Source organism: Notamacropus eugenii, chromosome 2 (assembly GCF_028372415.1).
Source record: "Notamacropus eugenii isolate mMacEug1 chromosome 2, mMacEug1.pri_v2, whole genome shotgun sequence".
NCBI classification, from domain to species: Eukaryota; Metazoa; Chordata; class Mammalia; order Diprotodontia; family Macropodidae; genus Notamacropus; species Notamacropus eugenii.
Genome location: NC_092873.1, coordinates 324,315,440 through 324,338,380, shown reverse-complemented (window position 1 = coordinate 324,338,380; position 22,941 = coordinate 324,315,440). Strand labels below are relative to the sequence as shown.

General features: G+C 45.2%; 2 protein-coding genes across 11 annotated transcripts in view; one reads left to right on the top strand and one right to left on the bottom strand.

Annotated features, from left to right (window-relative positions):
- AATK (apoptosis associated tyrosine kinase) overlaps positions 1-895 on the top strand; it is a 212,039-nt gene extending 211,144 nt beyond the window's left edge. For all 5 annotated transcript variants that reach the window (XM_072645271.1, XM_072645269.1, XM_072645273.1 and 2 more), the window contains exon 14: positions 532-895. In XM_072645271.1, the coding sequence (XP_072501372.1) occupies positions 532-560 (29 nt within the window). In that variant the 3' untranslated portion in view covers positions 561-895. The remainder of the gene's footprint in view (positions 1-531) is intronic.
- Positions 896-7,307: 6,412 nt separating this feature from the next.
- Positions 7,308-22,941, bottom strand: part of BAIAP2 (BAR/IMD domain containing adaptor protein 2) — a 170,734-nt gene continuing 155,100 nt past the window's right edge. For 2 of the 6 annotated variants that reach the window (XM_072645274.1, XM_072645279.1), the window contains one exon: positions 7,308-9,114. In XM_072645274.1, coding sequence (XP_072501375.1) covers positions 9,045-9,114 — 70 coding nt within the window. In that variant the 3' untranslated portion in view covers positions 7,308-9,044. Of the gene's footprint in view, positions 9,115-18,922; positions 18,973-20,097; positions 22,044-22,941 lie in introns of those variants that run through there. The other 4 variants (XM_072645276.1, XM_072645277.1, XM_072645275.1 and 1 more) reach the window with 4 other exon arrangements.

The window sequence follows — 22,941 nt, the reverse complement described above, 5'->3', positions numbered from 1 at the left end:
AACTGATTAATTAAGAGCCTGCTATGTGCCAGACACTGTCCAAAGCACTGGGGATACAAAGGAAGGCAAGAGATAGTTCCCAATCAAATGGGAGAGACAACATATGTACAAACTGCATGTAGCCTGAATGGGAAATAAGGCATCAGAGTGAAGAGGGATTGGGAAAGGCTTCCTCCAGAAGGTAGGATTTTATTTGGAACTTGTAGGAAGCCAGGAGGCAGAGCTGGGGCTAGAGAACATTTCAGGTGTGGGAGACAGCCAGTGAAATGTCAGGACAGGGAGGGTTTTGTGCCAAGAATGACAAGAAGGCTGGTGTCACTGGAGAGGTGGGGGTGGAGGGCATAAAGTATAAGACTCAATCGTCACTTACCGTGTTCTTTGGGAGAGTGTGTGAGATGCTGGAGAGGAAACGAGATATCCAAGACATGGCACACACTTTAGTTAGGGAAACAGAATATATGCATGGTGAGGTAGGCTGTGGGCGGTGGCTAGGCTGTCGTCAGAATAACCATCCTCTTCCTCCTGTTTCAGGAAGCAGTGAAGATGGTGACAGAGAATAACTTGGACCCAGAAGGCACTTCAGAATCTATAGTGCCGGCATGGCTCTGTGGACCAGGGCAAGAAGAGATGGCCCTCCCAGCCCCAAGACGAAGCAGTGGAGGAGATGGGGTGGGCGGGGGTTGTCCAGAACTCAGCTCTATTTTTTTAGACAGATTTTATCAGAGGCATTTGGTTTGCTGCTAGCTCACAGAGACATCCCTCCCTCCCCTGCCTTCTGCCCCTTTGTCCGGTACAGGTGCAGTCATGGACGATGGTGTCTATGTGGACATATGTGCTTGAAGGCATGTGGGTTTGTGTATAAATATACATATATAAATGATAGTGTTAAAGGGTAGACTTGCAGAATCCTGCTCCCCCTTCTTACCCTCCCCTCTTGAAGGGGGTGACTACGACCCCAGTACTGCTCGCTCCTCCCTTGGTCTGTGACTTCTCGGGGCTTACTGCTGCCCCAGTGCCTCGTGCTCCCTTGCTTACTAGAGCTGTAGTGGGGGTGGGAGCCTGTGTCAGCCCCTCCCAGGGCCTTTCCTTTCTGCCGTGCTCTCTTGGACCCTGCTGTACATACACTGGATTTCTGAATCTCCACGCTAGTGTCATTCAGTAATACTGTCTCTCTTGACTTCCCACTGGGACATGTTTCTAACTTGTCTCCCTGTACAACTCAGATAGATGGATGGTTTCCTGAGCTGGCTCCTACCCTGACCCTCCCTGTCCTCCTACCCTCTTGCCTAGCTTCTGCCAGGAGCTGGCTCTGCTGGAAGATGGGGCAATGGGAGGGACTCCCACGTCCCTTCCCGCTGTTCTCTTTTTTATTCCCTTGTTTTGTTTTTATCCCTTTGACCCTTCCCAAGCAGAAGTCTGGACAATATTTCCCAAGCAGTTATTGCCGTCTGGCTAGAGCTGGGGAGGAGGAAAACTAATGGGTCTTTCCCTCTAGAAAATGAAGTTTCTTCACCCTAGGGCCTTGGTGCTTTGGGGCAATGAGGATGGGTGGATGTCGCTACCAGCACAGTCTCATTCATCAGCGAAACTATGGAACATCTGGTTGCTTGTGGGGAGTGAGAACTGAGGGGGAGAGTTTGGGATGACCTCTCTACAGGATACGCAGTAAATGGGAGAGCTTACTGGGCCATAACTGCCCTGAGTTTCCAAGGAGAGCAAGGAGAGGACCCCTTCTCCACAACTGTCCAATTCCATGTTCAGCGTCGGGGTCCCTATTCCCCCTGCTCAGGGGTTAGGGAACAGACTGGGGGGGGGCGCTGGGTGAATGGCAAATGGGGCTCTGAGGAAATATTTTTGTAATGGCTAATGCAGAGAGAGTGGGACTGTGATAATTTAAGTTATTGTTGCCAAAGAGATGTAAAGAGTTTATTGAAGGGGTGGGGGGTGGGGGTGGGGGGAAAGGGACCTTATTTTTGGTTTGTCCTTTTTTTTATTATTTGTTTGAGGCTTAGAATGCTGGTGCAATGACTTTTTTTTCTTTATTTAAAAAGAAATTAAGCTAAGAAAAAAAGCCTTTAAGCAAAGAGAGTATGTTCTCCTTTGGGGCCAATAGACCAACCCCTGTACTAGGGTCACAGCCTTGGGAGATGAGAGTGGGAAGAAAGGCAGGTAAATGATAAGTGTGCGTATGTGTGTGCTCATATTGTGCAAGAGCATCGTGGGGGAATATGGGGGTGGCAGAGTACGTATTGGTCTGTGGGTGGCCCACATGTCCCAGCATATGTGTGTGTCTAGGTAAATCAGTGTGCTTTGTGTGTGTCTCTGGGCTATGACAGCCTTACTTACTGAAGGGGGTGCAGTTCAGAGTCCCCTGCCTGGGGGTGGAGACTGTTGATTGTTTTTTTCCATGGTGTGTATGTGTGTTTGTGTGTGTGTGTGTGTGTTTGTGTTCTGATGTCATCCAAAAATGTCATAGCTTGAAAGTCCAGCCCAATTGGCATCTGTTCCTAGAAAGGTAAGAGATGTTGAACCCCCAAATCCTTCAGGGGTTTCTGAAGCTGGGCCTTTCCCAGCCCCTGAGCATGCTGGGGTCTAGGTCTTGGGACATTACTGGCTCTGTGTTCCCCCATACTGTCTCCGAAAGTCCCAGAGAATTGAGGAGAGAGATGGAGGGAGGGAACGGGACATACCCAAAAGGAAGACTGAGAAAAGACAGAGCCTGACTGCGGTTTTAATGGCTACAGGTAAAGTCAGGCAACAGAAAGCATGTCTCCTCTGACAGATGAGATGGTGGGTTCTCCCTTTGTCAAAGAGACAGCCCAGGTATGCCTTTAGGTAAGAGCATCCTTTTCCAGTCAGGCTGCCTCTCCTTTCCTGGGAGTGATCTCATTTCTATATCTGCATGGAAGCGCAGAGATGACTATCTCCTCTCAGTCACCCCTTCTTTAGGCTAACCTATTCCAGTCTTTGAAGGTTTCTCTAGTGTTGTTAGTCAGGACCCTAATGGATCCTTTTCCTGGTCTCTGAGGCCAAACTCAACAAAGTTACTGTCCAAAGGCAGACTTGGAATGGACTCTGGGTTCCAGCTCTTGTGGCAGGAAGTGGTATGGTCCGGTTTTAATGAGAAGAAAACAGTGAGGATATGGGACAGCAGGACCAAAACTGTGGCTGGAGGTCAGGGTGGGGTCTGGGAATGAAGACATATGGGACTTCTGGTACAGACTGAGAGGGGGGTCCTGGTAGGGAAGAGGCCCTTGGTGACCAGAAGCTTTCTAGACCACCCTCATGTTGCTGGAAAATGGGGAACACCCTGATTAACTCCACCACTCACCCACACCAACCCTTAAGCCACCAATGTGGGGAGAGAAAGAAGTTGGCAAAAAAAAAATGCTTGTAAATGGTCTGTCCCTTGCACCCCAAGGGCAGTGGTGGTGGTGGTCCCACTGCCCCAACTTTAAAAGCAAAAATTGTGGGTAGGAGGCAGCTGGGAGCTGGTGGAGGTGGGGGGTGGGGGGAAACAACAAGCTGAGCCAGATTCTTCTGGGACTACGGAAAGATACAGGAGTTCCTTTGTCCTGGATGGCCCCCCCTGCCTTAGACAAAGGGGGCGGGGTAAAAAATGAATAGAATGAGAACAGCTTCCCTGCGGGAGGGGCAAGTGCCCCGTGCCAAGCTTTTAAGCAATTTGCAGGGCTTCTGGCCACTGCCACCCTTCTCTCTAGGTCAGGAAAGCTTTTGTTAGCCCGAGGCCTTCTGGGACGGTCTAATTGCCTTGTAACTGTTCCCCCGTGCTGCTTAGCTTTGAGGCCTCCCCTTCATAGCCTTCCTGGTGGTGTCTCCTTTTTGTCAAGTCTTTGATAATTGCAACAGATATTTAAAAAATAAAACAAAATGCTACATCCCAGCAGGACCTTGCCCTCCACCTGCATCCCATCAAGCAAACGAGGTGCGTTCCTTAGAGAAAGAAGCCACAAGGTCCCCAAGTATCTCTGCCGATGCTCACTGAACCTGAATGCCAGGAAGATCTTTCTCAACTTCAGTCTAAATTCTCTCACTGTTGTTAGAGCCTTGTTCATTGGTTCGTTATAAAATAGGATAGGCTGGGGCTAATTTTTTTCAAATCACTTGTACATCTATTTCATTAAGTCCTCACCTAGACCTGGTTAAAAGTAGTTAGGAAAGATGAGGAAAAGGGGACCCAGAATTAAGTGAGTCAGTGACTGCCAGGCCTTCTGACTGACTCATTTTACTCTTAAATGGGATCGGGTGGTTCTGATCCATCTGCAATCAAAGTCCTGGTTGTGGTTCCTATCTACCTATAAGACAAGCTGGTCAATGTTGGAGATACAGGCTCTAGCTAAGAAGTGGAGGTCTGAGGGTGGAGTGGACAGGATGCAGACTTCCCTCACATTGGCCTCATTTAGCACCACATGCCAAGCACCTGAACTCCCACTGGGGTATGGTGGGTACAGAATGACTTCTTACCTTCAGTCTAAGAGTGGAGTCACTCCCAAGCCTTTGGATCTTGTGGCCTAGAAGGCTGCTCCCAAGAGCAGTTCAGGATGGTGAGTGAACAAAGAGGTAAGAGTTAGAGTGCACCCGTACCTGACCGAGAATCCCTGGTACAAAGTGGTAGGGCTGGAGCTCTCCAGTGGGGAGGCGCCCCATTCCACTTTTGGACAGCTTTAATTGTTTAGTTTTCCCTTAAGTCAAGCTTCTTTGCCCCCTCTGCCCTTTGTCCTAGTTCCACCCTGAAGAACTGAACAGGACAAATATAATCTTTCACAAGACAGTCCTCTGAAAGTTGGAACCCTCTTGATGCCCAAGGAGCTAGGACCAGGGGACTGGGGAAAGCTGCAAACAGCCTACCCTCCCACAAGGGCCTTGCTCATGCACTCATGTTAACCCCTGAACCCCTCTTTCCACTCCTCTCCTGCAAAGTTATCAGCACATCCCCTTCTGGGAGCGAGGAGCTGTTACTTTAATCCCTCCCCCCCAATTTGTGCCAAACTGGGGCAGGGTACCTTCACTGGCCTGTTTCTTCTTCCATTTGTAAAATGGGTGCTGAGGGGAACTTGATAACTTGGCTTCCAGAGCATCTGTCTATGCCTCTGGTAGTCCTGTTTTGTTTTTTCTTGGTGTGTGTGTGTGTGGGGAAGGTTATTAATAGGGATGGTAGGAGACGGGCAGGAAGCCCAAATCACAATCTGACTCTGACCAAGTTCTGTGCTGCAGAAGTTGGAGTTTCAGGGAGATGCCTGGTTTCCTTTTAGACCGAGGTAAGCTATGGACCAGGTGGGAATTGGTTGTGTATGTGGGCAGGAAGGGGCTCAGTGCCCCCTCTCCCTGGGCTACTCAGGCAAGCCCAGGGGAAATGGTCCTTGTTTCCCCTGGTGCTATGGCCTTGCCCTGCCAGGTCTCCCTCCCATCTTGTCCAATGGGTAGGTTGGGCACAGGACAGCAGGGGAACCAGGACCAGGTGCTGCTGGTCTAGACCCTTCCCCTAACCCTCAAATACTACTTAAAGGCTGCATGAGGCTCAAGCTGTCTTGGATATTTTTATTAAGATAAAGGCTATTACTATTATTGTATATTTTATCAATACGGGTCATAATTGCTGTATTTTTTACCAGTGCTGATTTCCATACAGCTCCCCAGCATGTGTGTAAAATATTGTCGGTCTGATAATAAAGTTTTTAAAATATCTTAAACTAGGCTCTCTGTGGTCAGGTGGCCCCTGCCTATCAGGGTAGCCACTTCTCAAATGGTGGATGGGAGAGGGATGAGTGCAAGTAACCACAGCAAAGGATCTCTTGGTACGGAGAGAAAACCAGTAGCAAAGCCTGGGGAAATGACTGGGGGTGGGGGGCATCCCATGTTAGCCCTGATCATAGCAATCCTTGGGTGGCAAGAAAAGATTGAGCTCTAATAAAACGAACGCATTTATATAAAGTTTTGCAAGAGTTTTATAAATATCCCATGTAATTCTTGCCACAATCCTGAGAGACAGGTGCTATTATTATCCCTATTTTATAGATGAGGAAACTGTGGCAGAACTTGTGACTTGCCCAGGATCACACAGATAAGTGTCTGCAAGCAGATTTGAACTGGGGTTTTCCACCTAGATGCCTCCATTTTGGGAAACAGACAACAACACTTAGCCTTAAACAACTTTGGAATAGGGAAGACTAGTAATGCCCCCCAGCCCCCAAATTGCGTAGGACTTGGGACATTTTTCAGTGCTTTTTAATTGACTATTGAAGCCTTTGACCATTTTTTTATTTTATTTTCTCTTGGATTCTCAGTCTCTCCCCTTTGACTACCATGTCCCTGATGCGGCTCTCTTGGCATAATTTGTGTCTAAAGACTATTCTTTTCATTTGCTGTCTCCTAACCTATTAAACTTTGGAGTGTCCCCCATAACTCTGTGTGGGTCCCCCTCCTCTGTACTCAGTGATCCACATTTCTCAGCTACTCCTAGATGGCAACAACACCTGCATGTGTAGTTAATTTAACATGTCTAAAATGGAGCTCATCATCTCTCATCCAAACTCACCTTTCTAGAAACTTAATTTCTTTTGACAAACATTTTCCCATCTATCTAGATTCACAGCCATGGAGTCAACCTTGATTCTTCCTGAAACCTCCATTCCCAGGACTTGTCCACTGTACTGTCATAGATATAGCATTTTTAAAATCACTTATTATATCTATCTGTGTACATGTATGCTTCATCCCTGTGTAATTGGCAGCTTCTAAGACAGAGATTTCTACCTTTGTATCACCATCACCAAGCACGATGCCTTGTACCTAATGTTCAGTCATTTCAGGCATGTCCAACTCTTTGTGATCCTATTTGGGGTTTTCTTGGCAAAGATATTGGAATGGTTTGCCATTTTCTTCTCTAGCTCATTTTACAGGTGAGGAAACTGAGGCAAACAGGATCTTTCCCAGGGTCACACAGGTAATGAGTGTCTGAGGCCATATTTGAACTCACTAAGATTAGTCTTCCTGACTTCACACCTGGCACTCTACCCACTGTGCCAACATAGCTGCCCAATTGCATTTTAATAAATGTTTATTAAATTCTAGAAGGTAGAGAGGACTTTTTCATATGTAACAGAGGAGAGGGAGCCTGAGGCAGGGGAGGGATGGAACATTTGGAAGGGAGGTGTGAAGACATGGCAGAACCCAAGTCAGGATTAGAAACCAATGTTTCCCTCTCCTCAGAATGCACAAGAAAGGGCCTCCAGCCAGGTAGAACCTCTGCTATTACTTACAAATCAGCAAGGAAATAGGCCACACACTTTGCTTAGTTTTTTTAATTGCTTATAAATTATTTTTCCAAACAAGAAGCTTTTCAGCCATAGGTCCCATAATGGCTGTAGCAAACACTATAGCTCCCATGTTAACTTTCCTGGCACCCAAGGGTTTCTCATTGGGCCAGAAGTTCAGGGAGAGGAGCTCACACTCAAGAGTGGATGGTAGAGGGTAACAGCTTACTACAGGTGAAGGCAAACTTGAGAGCCAGCAGCACCCACATGCAGATGCATAAAATACTCAGTTCTTAACTGCCTGAGTTCTGCAAGAGTGGGGATGCCCCCAGGCCACTGACCTTAAACCTGTCCCGTACCTCATGCAACAAATAAATCTCCCTCCCTCCACATCCAGTTTCTCTATTTCCAACTCACACCCTTGGTCAGCCTTGCTGGGGGCCTTGTACTGCTGAGGAAGAGGGAAGAAAGATGAGGGGGATGTAAAAGATTATATAGATAACAAAGAGTTGCTCCTTTATATTTAGAGGGAGACTACAGGTTCTTGAGGTGGCTCAAAGCTCTCCCCTCATACTGAAATCAAATCTGTAACACACCACAAGAATGCATTGTAACAGCTGAGCCCAAATAATCCTAAAGAAAGCAGTGGCCAAACTCACTGGGTGATGATAATCAGCCGACTTGGGTAGTTTAGGGGTAAGGGGACTGCTAGAGCTAAGGGCTACTAAGGGATAGGGTCAAGGTTTCAGAGGCCTGCTCCCTCTTCTCTTGCTATGGAGAGAGAAGCTGGAGTCACCTGATCCCTAAGGCAAGGAACCAGTCCCCAACCCAGCCTCTGTCACCTTCCTCCTAATCCCAAACTAGATTCCCGTAGGGGTTTTGGCTTCTCCCTGTTACCTCTTAGAGTCCTACTGCCTGCCTAATGACCAAATATAGTGGGTTTTTAAAAAAATCCTTCCCTCTTGAATCAAATTAAGAAGGATGGGACCGAACAGGAGTACTAACCATAGCAGGCAGGTAACATTGTGAGCAAGGGCAGAAGGGATCCACTTTATTGCTATAATGCAGATCATCAAAAGCAGCTTTGGTGAAGATTGGCACTTTGAGCTAGTAACAAGTCTATAAAATATACATGAGGCTAGGGCTAGAATCACAGCTGCACACACCATCCACCTTCCCCCATCCTGCAATACAACATAACCTAATTTATATAACATTTTACTCTTGTCCAAAGATAGGGTGTCAAGGAGATGCTAAGGGATAAGGCAGAAGATGGGCCACAGAAGAGGCCCTGATTCCTTTGAGGAAACTTCTAAAACTGATAACGGGGAAGTGGAGAGGGCATGGAGAAATGATTTATTTTGGCCCGCTCCTGAGGCAAGTTAAACTAAGTGACCCATGAGGGGAAACCCAAAAAGCAGAGTTTTTCTGGCTTTCATAGCCCACCTAGATCACAATCACATTGGTTCTTTAACTCTGGGGAAAACTCGTCCCAGTTCACTCAGTCTTCAGACAAGGTGATTTAAAAGGAAAACCTCTTACCATCCCATCCTCCTCCCTCCCCCCTGAATGCCTGGGATCCAGCCCAGGTAAGTAAGGTTGAACGTTAGGATGGATGGAGCCAAGGAAAAAGGCTTGGATCAACAGCCTGGAGGAAAAACAGCCCTTCCCACCCCAAAACAAAGAACACTCAGGAAAACATGCAAATGATTACAAAATAGATTGTGTGTATGGGTCTAAAATGGTGAAACCAGCTGGAGAAGACTGCTATCAGCTGAGCAGAGGAGCAGACCTGTCATTTGTCACCGTTGGCTTTAGCTGAACGTTAGCAAAGGGATTTCTGTGGAGAGAAGAGAAAAAGCAAGTGTTTAACAAAGATTCCTTCCAGCATCCCCACTGAGGAAGGAGTGAAGTTTGGGGGCACAAGCGCTTTGTTGGCTTCATCTCCTGCCTCCGTTCCCAGGGCCATCCAACCTCAGGCCTAACTAAGCCTTGCAGACAGGCAGCAAGATGGGGCAAGGAGGGGCTCCTGCTCAGTGTTTAAATATATCACTTAAAAATTTCCTTATTTATTTAGTAATTTGAGATCTTTGGGTGGGCTAGTATGTCTGTGAACCTGTGAGTTTAAGAACTATCTGTCTGCAAGGCTGGCTGATATGAAATCATTTCCCACAAGCTTTTTAAAAAAACTGACTTGCAAATGAAGGACAAGTGGTGGGGATAGGAGTAGGCTACAAAAGTCTCTTTTTGGCACCTTTTCTATAATGGGTCTGGATGGGATTTTCTCCACTGAACCAAACACAAATCTCTTATATTTGAGATTTCAAAACTGGCTTTCAGACATGCTGGATCAAAATTTTTTCCTCCATAGAATTCAGTCTATTCTGGCTGCTTCTGTCAACAGAAGGGGCCAAGAGAACTACTCCTCAGTTGCTGGAAGGCAACTAATAGATAGCAAAGCATGTTCATCCACCCCATCCACTAGAGAGGGCAGGAAGGAGGGGGGAGAATTTGAAAACCACCCGGCCCCCAACTATTTTCACCTAGGGTGTTCAATGGGAGTGTCCCACCAGCTGTTCTCTATCACCGAAGCAGAAATTTGCTGCATAAAAGCAAGGTTAAGAAAGAAGTGGTGCCTTCAGGAGAGAGGTCTTTAGTGACCTTCAAATGCACCGCCCAAAACACGGTCCAATGGAAGAATTTAGTGAGAAAAGTCCCAATCAATTAGTATCCTAATTAAAGCAGATGAGCTTCTTTCTTTGAGGAGTTTCCAACAAGACAGGAACATCTCTCTACATCATACACACACAGATGCAGACAATAGTGTTATGTCTAGTGATATATTATGCGATGCACACACAGATGGACGATTGTCCCTAACACTCCACAAAGTCCCAAGGCAAGCACAAGGTACACCCAAGTACTGGCCCTCTGTATGACTTCTGACACACATGTATGCACACACACACAGATTATGCAGCCACATCTTAGGCTCCAGCAGGAACCTGCATAACAAGGATGGTCAATTGTTAGGTTGGCAACCCAGATCTCTAGGATGTTTCCTCCTCTCTCAGGAGAGACTTGGAGGAAAATGGAAGGCCAAAACCAGTTTTTGTCAGTCATTTCAGGTAGAAGCAAGGGTCACAGGGACTGATCTCATGCTTCCCTCCCATTTGACATCCTGACCTACCCACTGGCCTAACCTGTGGGTCAAAGCCAAAGGGACAAGACACAAGCTGGCATGATGGAACGAGACAAGGACAGAATGCTGTGAGGGGCAGGGAAACAGATGAAAACTCCTCTCTTTTCTGGGGTCCAGGGATGCCAGATTTAAAAGATGAGCTCCCACAAAGCAAGTGAAGGGAACAAGACAGGTTTAGCATAGCATAAGGTGCCCTTGGGCAGCCACGCCACAAACATAACATAACGATGGGTCAGCTTAAGGCACAGATAGGGGAGGCAGGCTCCCAGGTCAAGCCAGAGGAAGCCGGTCCCCAAGCCTCCTGACTGGCATATTACCTTTTAGTGCTTGAGAGAGCCGAAGTGTAAACTCATCACGAGGGACTTGGCCAGGGGAGAGGAAGGAAAGGGAAGATCATACTAACTCAAGCCAGGAGCAAGCAAGGCAGGCAAAACCATAGCTCAACTGGGAAAGCCCAGGAGGGAAAAACTGGAAGAATTTGAGAGGAAAAACAAGATTGTTTTCCTTATTAAAATGAAAGATTTAGGATTATATAAATCTTTTTCTCAAGAGTTATTTTAAAAAAAAGGTAACAGATGCATACAGACCTGCATAGCTCTTGCTTCACCCAAAAATATTTTAGAAAACTATGTGATGGAATAACTGTCTATACCACCGAATCCCAATAGTTCTTACGTATGCCCTGAGGACACGCAGAACTTCCAAGGGGAAATAAATCACCATTTCCATAAATTTGCTGTCTTTGCCTGCAGGCTTCTTTTGAAGTAGAGGTGAGCGACTATGTGCTTTTATTTCTGATTAGGTCTCAAAAGACTGGAGGTGGAGGAGATGCTACCAGTAGCATCCAGTTATTCTTGCAGAGATGAGAAAACAATGGGTTTCTTGGCTTCATCTGGACAGAGGAGTAAGAGCAAGTAGAAAGGCTCCGGAGTTGGCAGAAGTTGGCATCCGTTCCTTCCTTGTCCTGGGAAACCAAGATCTATAGCAATTGGGTCTGGGGTCAAGAAGACACATTGAAGTTTGGCTTCAGACACTTAACTAGTTGTGTGACCCTGGGCAAGTCATTTAACCTTTAACAGCTTCAGGTTCCTTCTCTATAAAATGGGGATAAGTGGGCAAGTAGGTGGTGACATGGATAAAGTGTCAGGCCTGAAGTCAGGAAGACAGATCCTCATGGGTTCATATCTGGTCTCAGATACTTACTAGCTGTGTGACCTTGAACAACTCACTTAACCCTGTTTCCCTCAATTTCCTCATCTGTCAAACGAGCTGGAGAAGGAAATAACCAACCATTCTAGCATCTTTGCCAAGAAAACCTCAAATAAGGTCATGAAGAGTCAAGCATGACTGAAAAGCAACTGAACACCACCACTTCCCAGGGTGGTTGTGAGATTCAAATGAGATAACATGGGCAAAGTTGCTTTATTAACCTTAAAGTGCTATATGTGAATGCAAGTTATTACTTCTTCATTAAAAGGCAAATCTATCATAATTCAGGATAATTAACCATATTTTTTTTTTTTTTTGCTGAATTTTACAAAACTCTCTCACAATGTTTTGTGGCAAAATCAGTTGCCCAGAATGCCGGGCAGGAGAGCTGATCATTACCATCTGAGGAGATGCGGTGACTGAGCGTGGGTCCTAGTGTTTATACACCAGCTAGGTATACATTTATTTATAAAATTATGTGTCTTTTTGTCCCCTCCTTTAGTAAAAAATCTAGCCTGAGGGAACAATTCCTACAGTGTATGTAAGGAACACCACTGTTCTTAAGTAACCATATTATTGTGAAGGGAAAAGCCAAACTCAACCCAGCCCAAAGCCTCCCCCAATGGTTTCCTTTGTGGACTAGATGTGAGCTCTGGCCAATCTGGAGCAAATAAATGGCCACCAGTTGAAAATGCAGACTAGTAGGAAGGCGTTAAATCACTGGAGCCATCTTTGAACAAACCACTTTCAGACTCTGAATTTGAGTGGGGGAATTTTCCTTTCCTTTTAGGAAGTATCTTGCGGTTACTTATGAAAGTTGTATTTTGATCAATGTAATAACAGAGCATGACATGGGATGACAGAAAATGAAGCACGTTACGCCCCCTCTTTCCCACCCCTCCCCCAACACAGAAGGGAAAGACTCAAAATGCAGGATGAGACATGATAGCCAGCTTTTATATTAAGCTTTTGAAATCTGCAAAGTGCTGAACATATTTTATCTCATTTGAGCCTCCTGAACAAAGTGAGGCATTATTATCCCCAGTTTATAGGTGAGTCTGAGAGTGACTTGTTCAGGGTCACCCAGCTGTTAGGAAGCATCTGAGTCAGAATTTGAACTCAGGTCTTCCAAGTCTAAAACTCTATCCAATGCACCAGGCAAATGAATTAATTTACTTTGCTTTGTTATTGTTCTGTTGCTGTGTCCAATTCTTTGTGACCCTGTACACCATAGCATGCTAGTAGTATCCACGGGGTTTTCTTGGCAAAGATACTGGAATGGTTTGCCATTTCCTTCTTCAGTGGATTAAGGTAAACAGAGGTGGAGTGACTTGCCCAGGGTCACACAGCTGTAAGTGTCTGAGGCTGGATTTCAACTGAGGTCTTTCAAACTTTTTTGAACTCCAGGTCCAGCGCTCTATGCACTGAGCCACCTAGCTGCCTCTTTACTTTGCTTAATTATGCATATTTACTACAAGGGTTTTTCTTCTCTGTCTGTCTCTGCTCTCTGTCCCTTCTTCCCCCTCCCCACCAACAGGGGAGATAAAATAAATGCTTATTAACTTTTAAAAACAATCAAAAGAAAGCAGTAACATATTTGGTCTGGTGACCAATACTCAGGTAATAATAGCTAGCATTTACACAGTGTGTCAGACAGGTTAACTCTTTAAGTGCCTGACATGGAGTTCTGCACACAACAGGTACTTGTGATAAACATTTGTACAGGTGGGAGGTCATGATGGAGATATGTCCTCATTCCTGCAAAAGGCTCCGTGCTCCAAGATCTGCACCTGCTCCATAGTGATGCTGTGAGGCTGGACCCTCACCCAGAGATCAATGACAGGAGGATGAGGAGTTAGAATACGCATGCTGGATATGTTTTCTTCAGGAAAAGCAAGGATTTGATGACTGAAACAATGGGGTTGAAATTCTGTGGTCAAACCGAATGGAAAGTTTACTAAAAAGACTAGGGAGAAAAGCAGGAAAAGGAACAGGGAATGTAGTAGATGATGGGGAAGTCTTCCTGGTTCAATTGCAGAACTTCCTTGCAAAGTGTTTCTTCAAGTGATTAATTGCTACTAAATCTGGCAGCAGGCTTCTGTCTGACACTCATCAAATTGCCCAGATATAGCAAGACTGTCAAAAGTTGGGAACTGAGCTTCACTTAGAAAGTGATTGTCTCATGAAAGAGGAAATTGGCCTAAATGGGAATATGAAATAAGGAAATAAGTGAATATGACAGAGAGAAGCCCGTCTCAATCTAGACCAGAGATTCTTAACCTGTTTTGTACTGTGGGTGTCTTTGGTGGTTTGGCAAAACCTACTAACCTCCTCCTCAGAATGTTTTTAAATGCATAAAGCAAAATACATAGGATCACAAAAGAGAACAATTACATTGAAAGAGTGAAAATGTTTTTTAAAAAAATTTTATAGATCCTCTGAAATCTATCTATGGTCCCCTTGGGGTTCCATGGACTGCAATTTGTGTAGACAAATCTTTGGTTTCCATCACGAAGGATGAGACAACAAAAGCGGAAACTGATAGAGATTCCTGCCTTCCTAAAAAAGGCTGATTCCATAACAATCCACCTGACAAAAGTTGTCCCTGGTGAGTTTTAGGGTTTTCCTCCTCACCTCTTTCCCTCCCATCATGCTTCTGAATGCAGGTTTTCTCTATCTGACAACAAAATCCAGAACACATCATTTTCTTTGATCTGCCCTAAAGGGTGGTGGTTCCTTTTGCCCTCCAATTTCTGTCTTCTCATTCTAGGTGAGAATCATGATTTCACCGGGGCAAGGATTCTTTTCCTTCCCATGCGATTTTCATTATCTCAATCTCTCCACTTTAGTATGCAGTCTTCTTGAGTAGTGTCTATGATTAAAAAGAAAATTAGCACCTATTGCCCAAGACAGTGATGATAAGCCAATTCAAACTTAGCTTAGCTGGTCCTCAGATTTTATTTGGGAAGCATTTATGAAGCACATACTACGTGTGAGGTACTGTGCGAAGACCTTTTACAATGATCTCATTTGATCCTCACAACAACTCTGCGAAGTGGTTGCTACTATAAATCTCCATTTACAGTTGAGGAAACAGAAGTTGTGACTTGCCCAAGGCTACACAGCTAGTATGTGTCTGAGGCAAATTTGAACTCTGGTGTTCCCGATAACCAGACACGCCGCTCTGTATCAAATGGGCCTGAGTGGTGGAAGCTATTGTTCCAGCTGGAAAAAACAAACAAACTGGTTTTTAAAAGCACCATAGTTGGTTGCTCCAGTTGTAAATGATGAAAAAAGTTTAAATTAAATTTCGTTGATGAATTTGTAATTAGCTGGATTTATGTAAGATGCAGCATGACATGAGAATAGAGGGTCAACTAGCTGGTGAAGTAGATAGAGCATTGGGTTTGGAGTTAGGAAGATCTGAATTCAGACTTGGCTTCAAACACTTACTTAATTAGGTGACTCTGGACAAGTCACTTAAATCTCTGCTTGACTCAGTTTCCTCGTCAATAAAGTAGGGATAAGAGCGTTTGATAAAGTTATTGTGAGAACAAAGAGAAATTTGTCAAGTGCTTGCAAACCTTAAAAATGCCTTATATAAATGTTAGATATGTATGGATATCTATGATCACATGTTTATATGTATATATTTATAGCTTTAGTTGCTAAATTTGGTAACCTATATGTATATCTATTTGGTAACATATATATATCTATAACATATATGATGATTGGTAAACCAATGTATACATGCATTAACATTCACACATATATACTCATATGGTGTGTGTATATATTTATGTATATTACATGTTGATACATATAAACATGTTTATATGTATAGATATATGTATATATCGTTATGTGGTAAAACTGTGTGTGTATATGTGTATATATGGTAAACCAATATATACATGCATTTACATATACCCACATGCACACATAAATGTATAGGCTAGAGGGCTGGCCTTGGAGTCAAGAAGAACAGAAAGGTTTGAGCCCTACCTCTGACACGTACCAATTTGTATGTGTCACAGGCAAATCACAGAAGCTCTCAAGGCTCCAGGTAATCTGCTACAAAGCTATAAACTAAAGGCAGTTTCCACACCGAAAGTTCTGCCACACAAATGAAGTTATGGCTCCAACCTCCTTCATAAAAAATGAATAATGTAAAACACATTTAATGATCAAATTTAAGAACATTTTTACATTTTAAAAACTAATGGTGACCTTCAATTTGTAAAAGGCGCTAGAAAATTACAAAAAAATTAAAAAGAGTGTATAATGAAACACTTAGCAGTTTCCAAAATGGTAACTCTCTAATACTGTACCCAACTCAGTGTCATCTCTGGGTGGAAGTTAACTGTAATTGCAAGAAATCAGCAAAATTAAGGCTTGGATTAATCAATACTTAATTATCTCTTGTGGAGTGGTCTCTTTGGAGAGGATTCTTGATGTGTTAGATCTTGATGTGTTAGATTCTTGTGTTAGATGTGTTGGACTGGAGTTGCCCTGCCTCCCAGGGTGGGCCTCACCTAAGGGGTATAGGGGTGGAGGTTAGGGTGCTGAGAGGACAAACTCACTGAAACATCTGCTTGCACCAATTCCTCAGGAAGAGAAAATGTGAACAGAAGTGGCCTTACACTTAGCAGGAGTTTGGGCACTGTCCTTGACTGATGACCCTGCTATATTGGCACACAGAATCTAGAGTAGATGGCACTGAACTCCACTGTCCTCAACAGGAAAGCCAAAATCCTGGCTAGCAGCTACAGGAGTCCAGGCCTCTTCTGGACTTCCTACACCTCTCCTAGCATAAAACTGGAGGGAATGTGTCAAGGACAGTCCCAAACTTGAAAGCAGTTATACTGTTTCCAAGTAGGGTCCAAGATTTCAGCCACAAATATGGTCTAGAACTTTGTTCATTGTCTTCTTTTTGAACGTCTTTTGTAGCCCTGCTGGCTGGTGACCAGGCCTTGGGAGTAGTGATGGGGGCTTGGCCCGGCCCAGCCCAGCCTAGCCTACCCCATTCAGGGTAGGGAGAAGGCAGAATTTTGATGGAATCCCCAATATATGGCTTACTCTGCGAAAGGGGAAGGAGGGAAAAATACTTGGGGCAGTCCACCTTGAATGAAGTGGTAAGGGTAGAGGGGGAAGAGTCAGAAATAAAGAGAAGGGAAGGGACAGAGACATCTGTAAGCCAGGCCAGCAATTAGAAAACATAACCCTGCCACATGATTGAAAGTGTCTAAGCTTGGGGCTTAGAAGTTAGATCTTAGGAAGAGAGATGTTCCTGTTCAGGCCTGGCTGCTAGGCTTGCTGTGGGAGAATTTGAGGGAAATGAAATCATTCATATTTGTTTCAAGGGGACCCAGATTGGGGAGTGGCAGTGGTAGGGGGCAGGTGCAGATGTGAGTGCTGCCTCTCCTTCCATCAGGTCTGAGAGCATGGGACAGATCTGCAAGTTAGGAGACTTGTAATCCTGGCTTGATCAAGCTTTTCGTTATTCAGATTTTCTGGGCTTCAGTTTTTTCATCCGCAAAATGGCGGCGATACCCACCCTCAGTATTTCACAAGGCTATTTGGGATGATCAAACGAAATCTAATTTGGTGCTTTATAACTATAAAATGCTATATTCATATAAGCCATTATTGTTAGAGGTGTTATTTATAGCAATGAGGTCATCCTCTCACTGCCCCTCTAATGACCTATTTCAAGGGGAAACCATCTATTCCTTGGGCTGCCAGGGATTTCTCTCCAAAATAAGGGCTGGTATGGAGGCAGCAGTTCTCTAAGCTAGACAGCCAGCCTGGGAAATTTAATTCTTCTCATTCTATAAATTTGGGCCAGGGAACTATTCTGAAAACAGAGGCAGGGAGATTAGATAAAACATGTTGGAACCCAGCTGGAAGAGCAGGAAGTTGGTGGGGTGGGGAGTGGGGTGGACAACCACAGACAAGCAAGAACAGAATTATACTAGCTGAGTTGAGCGGGGAGCAGAGGGCAGAGGAGTTGGCCTCCTAGGGCCCCTGGCACAGGATCCCCTCAGCTCAGCCAAAGTGGCCAGACGGTTGGTGACTCTCACAACGTGACCCTGAGCTCCGACAGACACAAAAACAACAAAAACTCATCCACACCTCCAACTAGGTACCTACTTCACATCCTACACAAAGACAGGCTCCTAGCCAAGACAACCAAATGAACATTTTGCTCAAGGTTCACTCGATGGATTAAACTTGCAGAGGGAGTGTGTGTATTGCCGGGGTGAGGGGAATAGACACTCATCTCCTGGCTCCCTGGGTAGCATGTCCAATCAGATGGCAACGCTTTGGAAACTGACCACAAAATGCTGCCAGTCTTGAGGCTTGGGGCAAGACTGGAGTGGGAAACTCCAGCTCAGGATTCAGGATACCACACCCCTCCCTGCTCATTGGCTGAGGGAGCATCATTTCCACCCCCAGGCCTGCTTGCTCCAGGCAATACTCACCTACTTCAGAGGGGCCAAGGCTCAGGCCAAACTGTGCAGATGAAAGAGGCACTTGAGAAAAAGCTAAATGCCGTGGGCCTCATCGATACAAGGAGCCAAGACACACCAAAGGAAATCCTCAAGCAGGTTAAACTGCTTTGGATGAGAACTAATGATGGCATTTCTGAAGAAAGCCTGATCACTGGTAAATGACTCATTCCTGATTGGTGGCAGAAGCATAGCACTGGGAAGGGCTCAGCAGCAGCCGGAGAGAAAATCCCAAAGAGCTAGTCAGACCCCACACCCCAGGAGTGATGCAGAGAGAAGATTCTGAGGCCAACCAGGGTCATTCTGGGCATGGGTGTGCAGCTACACGTGTGGCTGACTGGCAACAGAGAAACCAGAAGCTTCTAGAGTGAATGGAGGGGAGAGGAGGGCAAAGGGAAGAAGAAGGAGGAAAATCCATTTTCAGGGCCCAAGGAGGGAATCAACCTTTTCCCAATGGATTTAGCTTAAAGCAGAGGACCAGAGCCAAGTGAAGAAACCACGGCTCTCAACAGACTCTCAGGCATTGGCCGCCAAGCTTCAGAGATGAGAGCAGACCAGACTCCGTGCTGAGGTGGGGTCAGTAGTGCTGTATCCCCACCACTTCCAGCCCACCCCCACCCATCCTGGTAGATACTCAAGCAGGCCATCATCTGAGGAGTCTGTCCAGAGCCACCGGGGCATGAGTGAGGGTGTTTGGCACATGAAAACTTGGAGCAACTTACTAACTCTAGTCAGGGGGGCAGTTCAAAACCTGGCCACTTCAACATCAGCGCTGCAATAAAAACAAAATGCGGTTGGTATGAGAGGTAGAGCCTATACACCCTGGGTAAGCAAACGGGCATTTTGCTAATCTGAGCACAAACGAGGAGCTCAATGGAGCTGTTGGCACTTTGGCACTGAAAATTTTGTTTGCACACTGCTTCTGCTGAGAAAAAAATAAAAAACACATTTTACCCTTTGGAGAGGAAAAAAATGGTAAGGAAACCAAGGGTGCCTCAGCCTCCTTGGGGGTGGTAGGTAGGGGAAAGAAATAGCAAATCAAACATTCTCTTCCTTTAGGTCAACTGCTCAGGTGGTACCAAGAGTTTACTTGTAAGCTCAAGAAGCATGTGTGCCACACAATGGGAGGAAGAGAGCAGCCTAGCAAGCAAAACATCGAATACCCCTTATTAGACCCCATACCCCTAGAAGGCACATTCTTCAATTCCATTCAAACTGAAGTATCAAAGTAATGGAAACCCTGGACTTGGTCACCTACACCCCAACCCCAACCCTCACAAACACACACTCTATCCCAGGCTTACATTCACATCAGCTAGTCCATTTTTTTTTTTCATAAAAACACTACCAAGTTATCCTGCCAGGCTGTCAGGTCATTAACCATTCCCTCTCACAATATTATTTCTGAGGAGTTATCCAGAGAAGAGAAATAATGCCAGTGAACTGGAAACACTGATCCACTGAGGGAAAAGAGAAAAACAACTCTCTCCATATCATACTGTCATACATGTCTACATGCATGGCCTCTATGAAGGAGTAGCTTCTCTTCAAGAGTTTATGCAGCCAAAAAAATTTATCACGCTGTAGCCGTGACATAGTGGTGATGTGCTGCCACTCCACCCTTGGGGAAGATGGTGGTCCATGGTTAATAGGCATGCCTAGTCCATCACTGAGCCTATATCTGAGGCTTTTGCAGCTTGCTTAGATGCTATCAGAGATTGTGCATTAATGGACTAGCCTCTGAGAAGCCAGGATCACACCTCCATGGCATGAGGTGGCATCAGAAGTGTTTTGTGGAGGCATGTCTAGATATGCAGCAATCTCTTCTGTCACATGCCCACTACCCAAGTCTGGTCACTGACAACATGAAAACTCAAAAAAGTCACTGAAGCCCAACTCAATGCAATAAATAAAACTTTTATTCAAACAATTTACTCCAGTACAGGGCACGTTTCTCTTCAGATAAAAAAAAAAAAGGAAAAAGAAAAAGGAAAAAAAAAAGATTTTTCAGTACTTTACAATCTTCATACAAGTTTTGCTATTTTGTGTATACATTCAATCCACTGAGCAGAAAATCCCCTGGATTTAAGATCGTTTAGCAACATTATCACCCCAACACGGAGGGTTCTTAGTACACAGGTCCGTGTTCTGCCTTCCCCCTCCCCCCGCCCCTTTTTAACATAAAACAAGAACCCCTCTCTTGTTTTCTCTCTCTACATATCATGTATTGCCAACAACATCCTAATCAACAGGTAGGTAGGAGGTTTTAAAATCACACCGGAAAAGGAAGTGTCTACGGCTTCACAATGAAGGCTTTCACCAACACGGAAAGGGTAAAGTGGGGCTGTTGGCCCTTCACTCACTTCCCAGACAGAATTCAGTGGGTGAAGAAACAATACCAGTAGCCATTGAGTCCCATGTGTTTGTTTCTAAAGTGACCAAGACATACAAAAAGATGGACAGCATTTAGGAAAGAATGCAACAGGAGACTGCCTGCTTACCCCACCCCTCCCTATAAAGGGACAGCCTGGGGCCCGGGTCTTTAAAGCAGCCTTGCAAATAGCCACTTGCCCAGAGAAATGAGGTCCAATCATTTAATGTCATTTGTGTTACCACACCCCTATAAGGAAGGAGGGCTGGCACATGGTAGGGACTAATCTGCAAAGCTGGTTTAAGGAATAATTCCAAAAGGAAGGAGGAAAAAATATATATATATATCTATACCTATAATCTTTATCTATCTATCACTATAGGTAAGATAGATAGATCGATCAATCGATCAAGGTCTTTGGAATTCTCTTTAGTCAGGTGCATATTCCTTCCCCAGCCCCTACCCAGGTGCGCTAAGTGAGGTAACAATACCCTGCTACAAAAAAGAGATATATATATATACATATATAGTCTATGTACACTTATAAAACAGCTTCATTGAGAAAGATGCTTTTGATCGGCCCCTTGGGCTTAATGTCCCAGCTCTCCTTCAGAGAGCCAGCCAGCTTTCCTAGTGGGCCAAAATCTGACAATCCACCTTTCTATATGCCACCCATGGGCAAAGGAATAAGAGGATGGGCTGAAGGGTGGGGGTTACATTTCAAGCCTGCCCTCAAAGAGAACGACCTTAGTCTCTCTAGAGCCTTTAGGTTGCCTTCCCTTTCCTAATAAAGAAACTGGGCTGTGAACCCAGTGAAAGTCATATTAAAAATAAAAGTAACAGTACGTACACCATAGTCCATGCATATTGGGTTTGGATGTGTTTTGTTTCATGGTGTGTATGAGTGTGTTTGCATTTTGGGGTGCCATGGAGGGAGTCCTTTATCTGCTGAGGAGATGGGGTATTTTTTTGTTTGTTTTTATTTTTTGCCTTCAGACTCTAAACATGGCTCAGGAAAGAGCTTTAGAAAAGGGATAGTGCATTGTTAACATCCAAAAGTATGCGGGAGAAGGAGGCAGCAGAAAGGTTGTAGACACTGCATCCAAGTTGCCACTCCCCAAGGGAGCAGCCCCCAGTTGGGCAGTTTGCACTCTGAAAGGCTTTGGACCAGAGTCGGAGGCAGGGCAGGGACGAAGGATAAAGAAATAGAGATGAAGCAGCACCATGGATCCTTGATGATCACAGAGTTTAAAATGTCACCAACCGAAAGGCAAGGGGGAAAAAAAAAGTCTACCCAAGAACAAACCAATGAGTTGAAGAAGGGGGAAAAGAAAAAGGGAGAGATCAAATAAATCAGAGAAATCAAGGCAGGAGAGGGGAGGGGAAAGAGAAGCAGAAAATCTCTTCAAAGCAGCAGGTGCCATTTCTAGTCAAGGGGTCCTCACACTGTTGAGACCAGAGTCCCACTGCCACTGTGAAACAGAAAAGTACAGGAGAACTGCCAGACCGAACACTTCATGGTGTATCCCAAGGACAATAGCCCCTGTTCCTCCCCATCCCTGCACCCCAGGCACACAGGTCTACCCCCACCCTTCCCATGCAAGATCTCTTTTCCGAAGCTCCAGGGGGCATCCCTCCCTGGCAGACTTTAATGGACTATTATTTAGTTTCTTTAGGGACCCCCACGCCCAGGGCAGAAGAATGGGAGAAGGTAGTAGCACAAGCTATAGCTGGGCTACTTCACCTCTGGTGGGTTCTTTTCTCTGCTTTTTTAGGGTGACCATGGGTCCCATGTTTGGAGCTGGGAAAATGCCGCGCACCTTTCAAGTGGGGAAGAGGGCTCTCTGTCTGCCAGTTGGGCCAAGCTTGCCCAGAAGTCACAGGAAATCCCAATGCTATACATTCAGGTCTGCCTCATGTGTAGAGATTATTCATACTTCAGATAGGGGTTGGAACCTTCCAATTCTGAGATTCCATGACAAGAAATTGAGACCCCTTTTCTTGGCTCACCTCAGGAGGGTGGGGAAAAGGGACTAGAGGACACACTAAGGGTGAAAGGACAGGGGTTAAAGTGTCTGATAACTAATGAGATGGGTGTGGGACCCTAATATCCTCAGCTGGATGCCCAGCTCAATGTTGGTCCAGGGAAAACCTCTGGTAATCTACTGTAGTGATCTCAAATTGTAGACACTGCATCCAAGTTGCCACTCCTCAAGGGAGCAGATCCAGGTTGGGCTCATGAAGGGTCAACTTGTGTGCCCTTTCGTTACCATAACCAAAGGAAGATAGTAATAGGGATGAAATCTATCATCAATAGGACAATTGTATGTAAATCCAAAAGGGGTAATGTATATTTTCTAATTTGAGTAA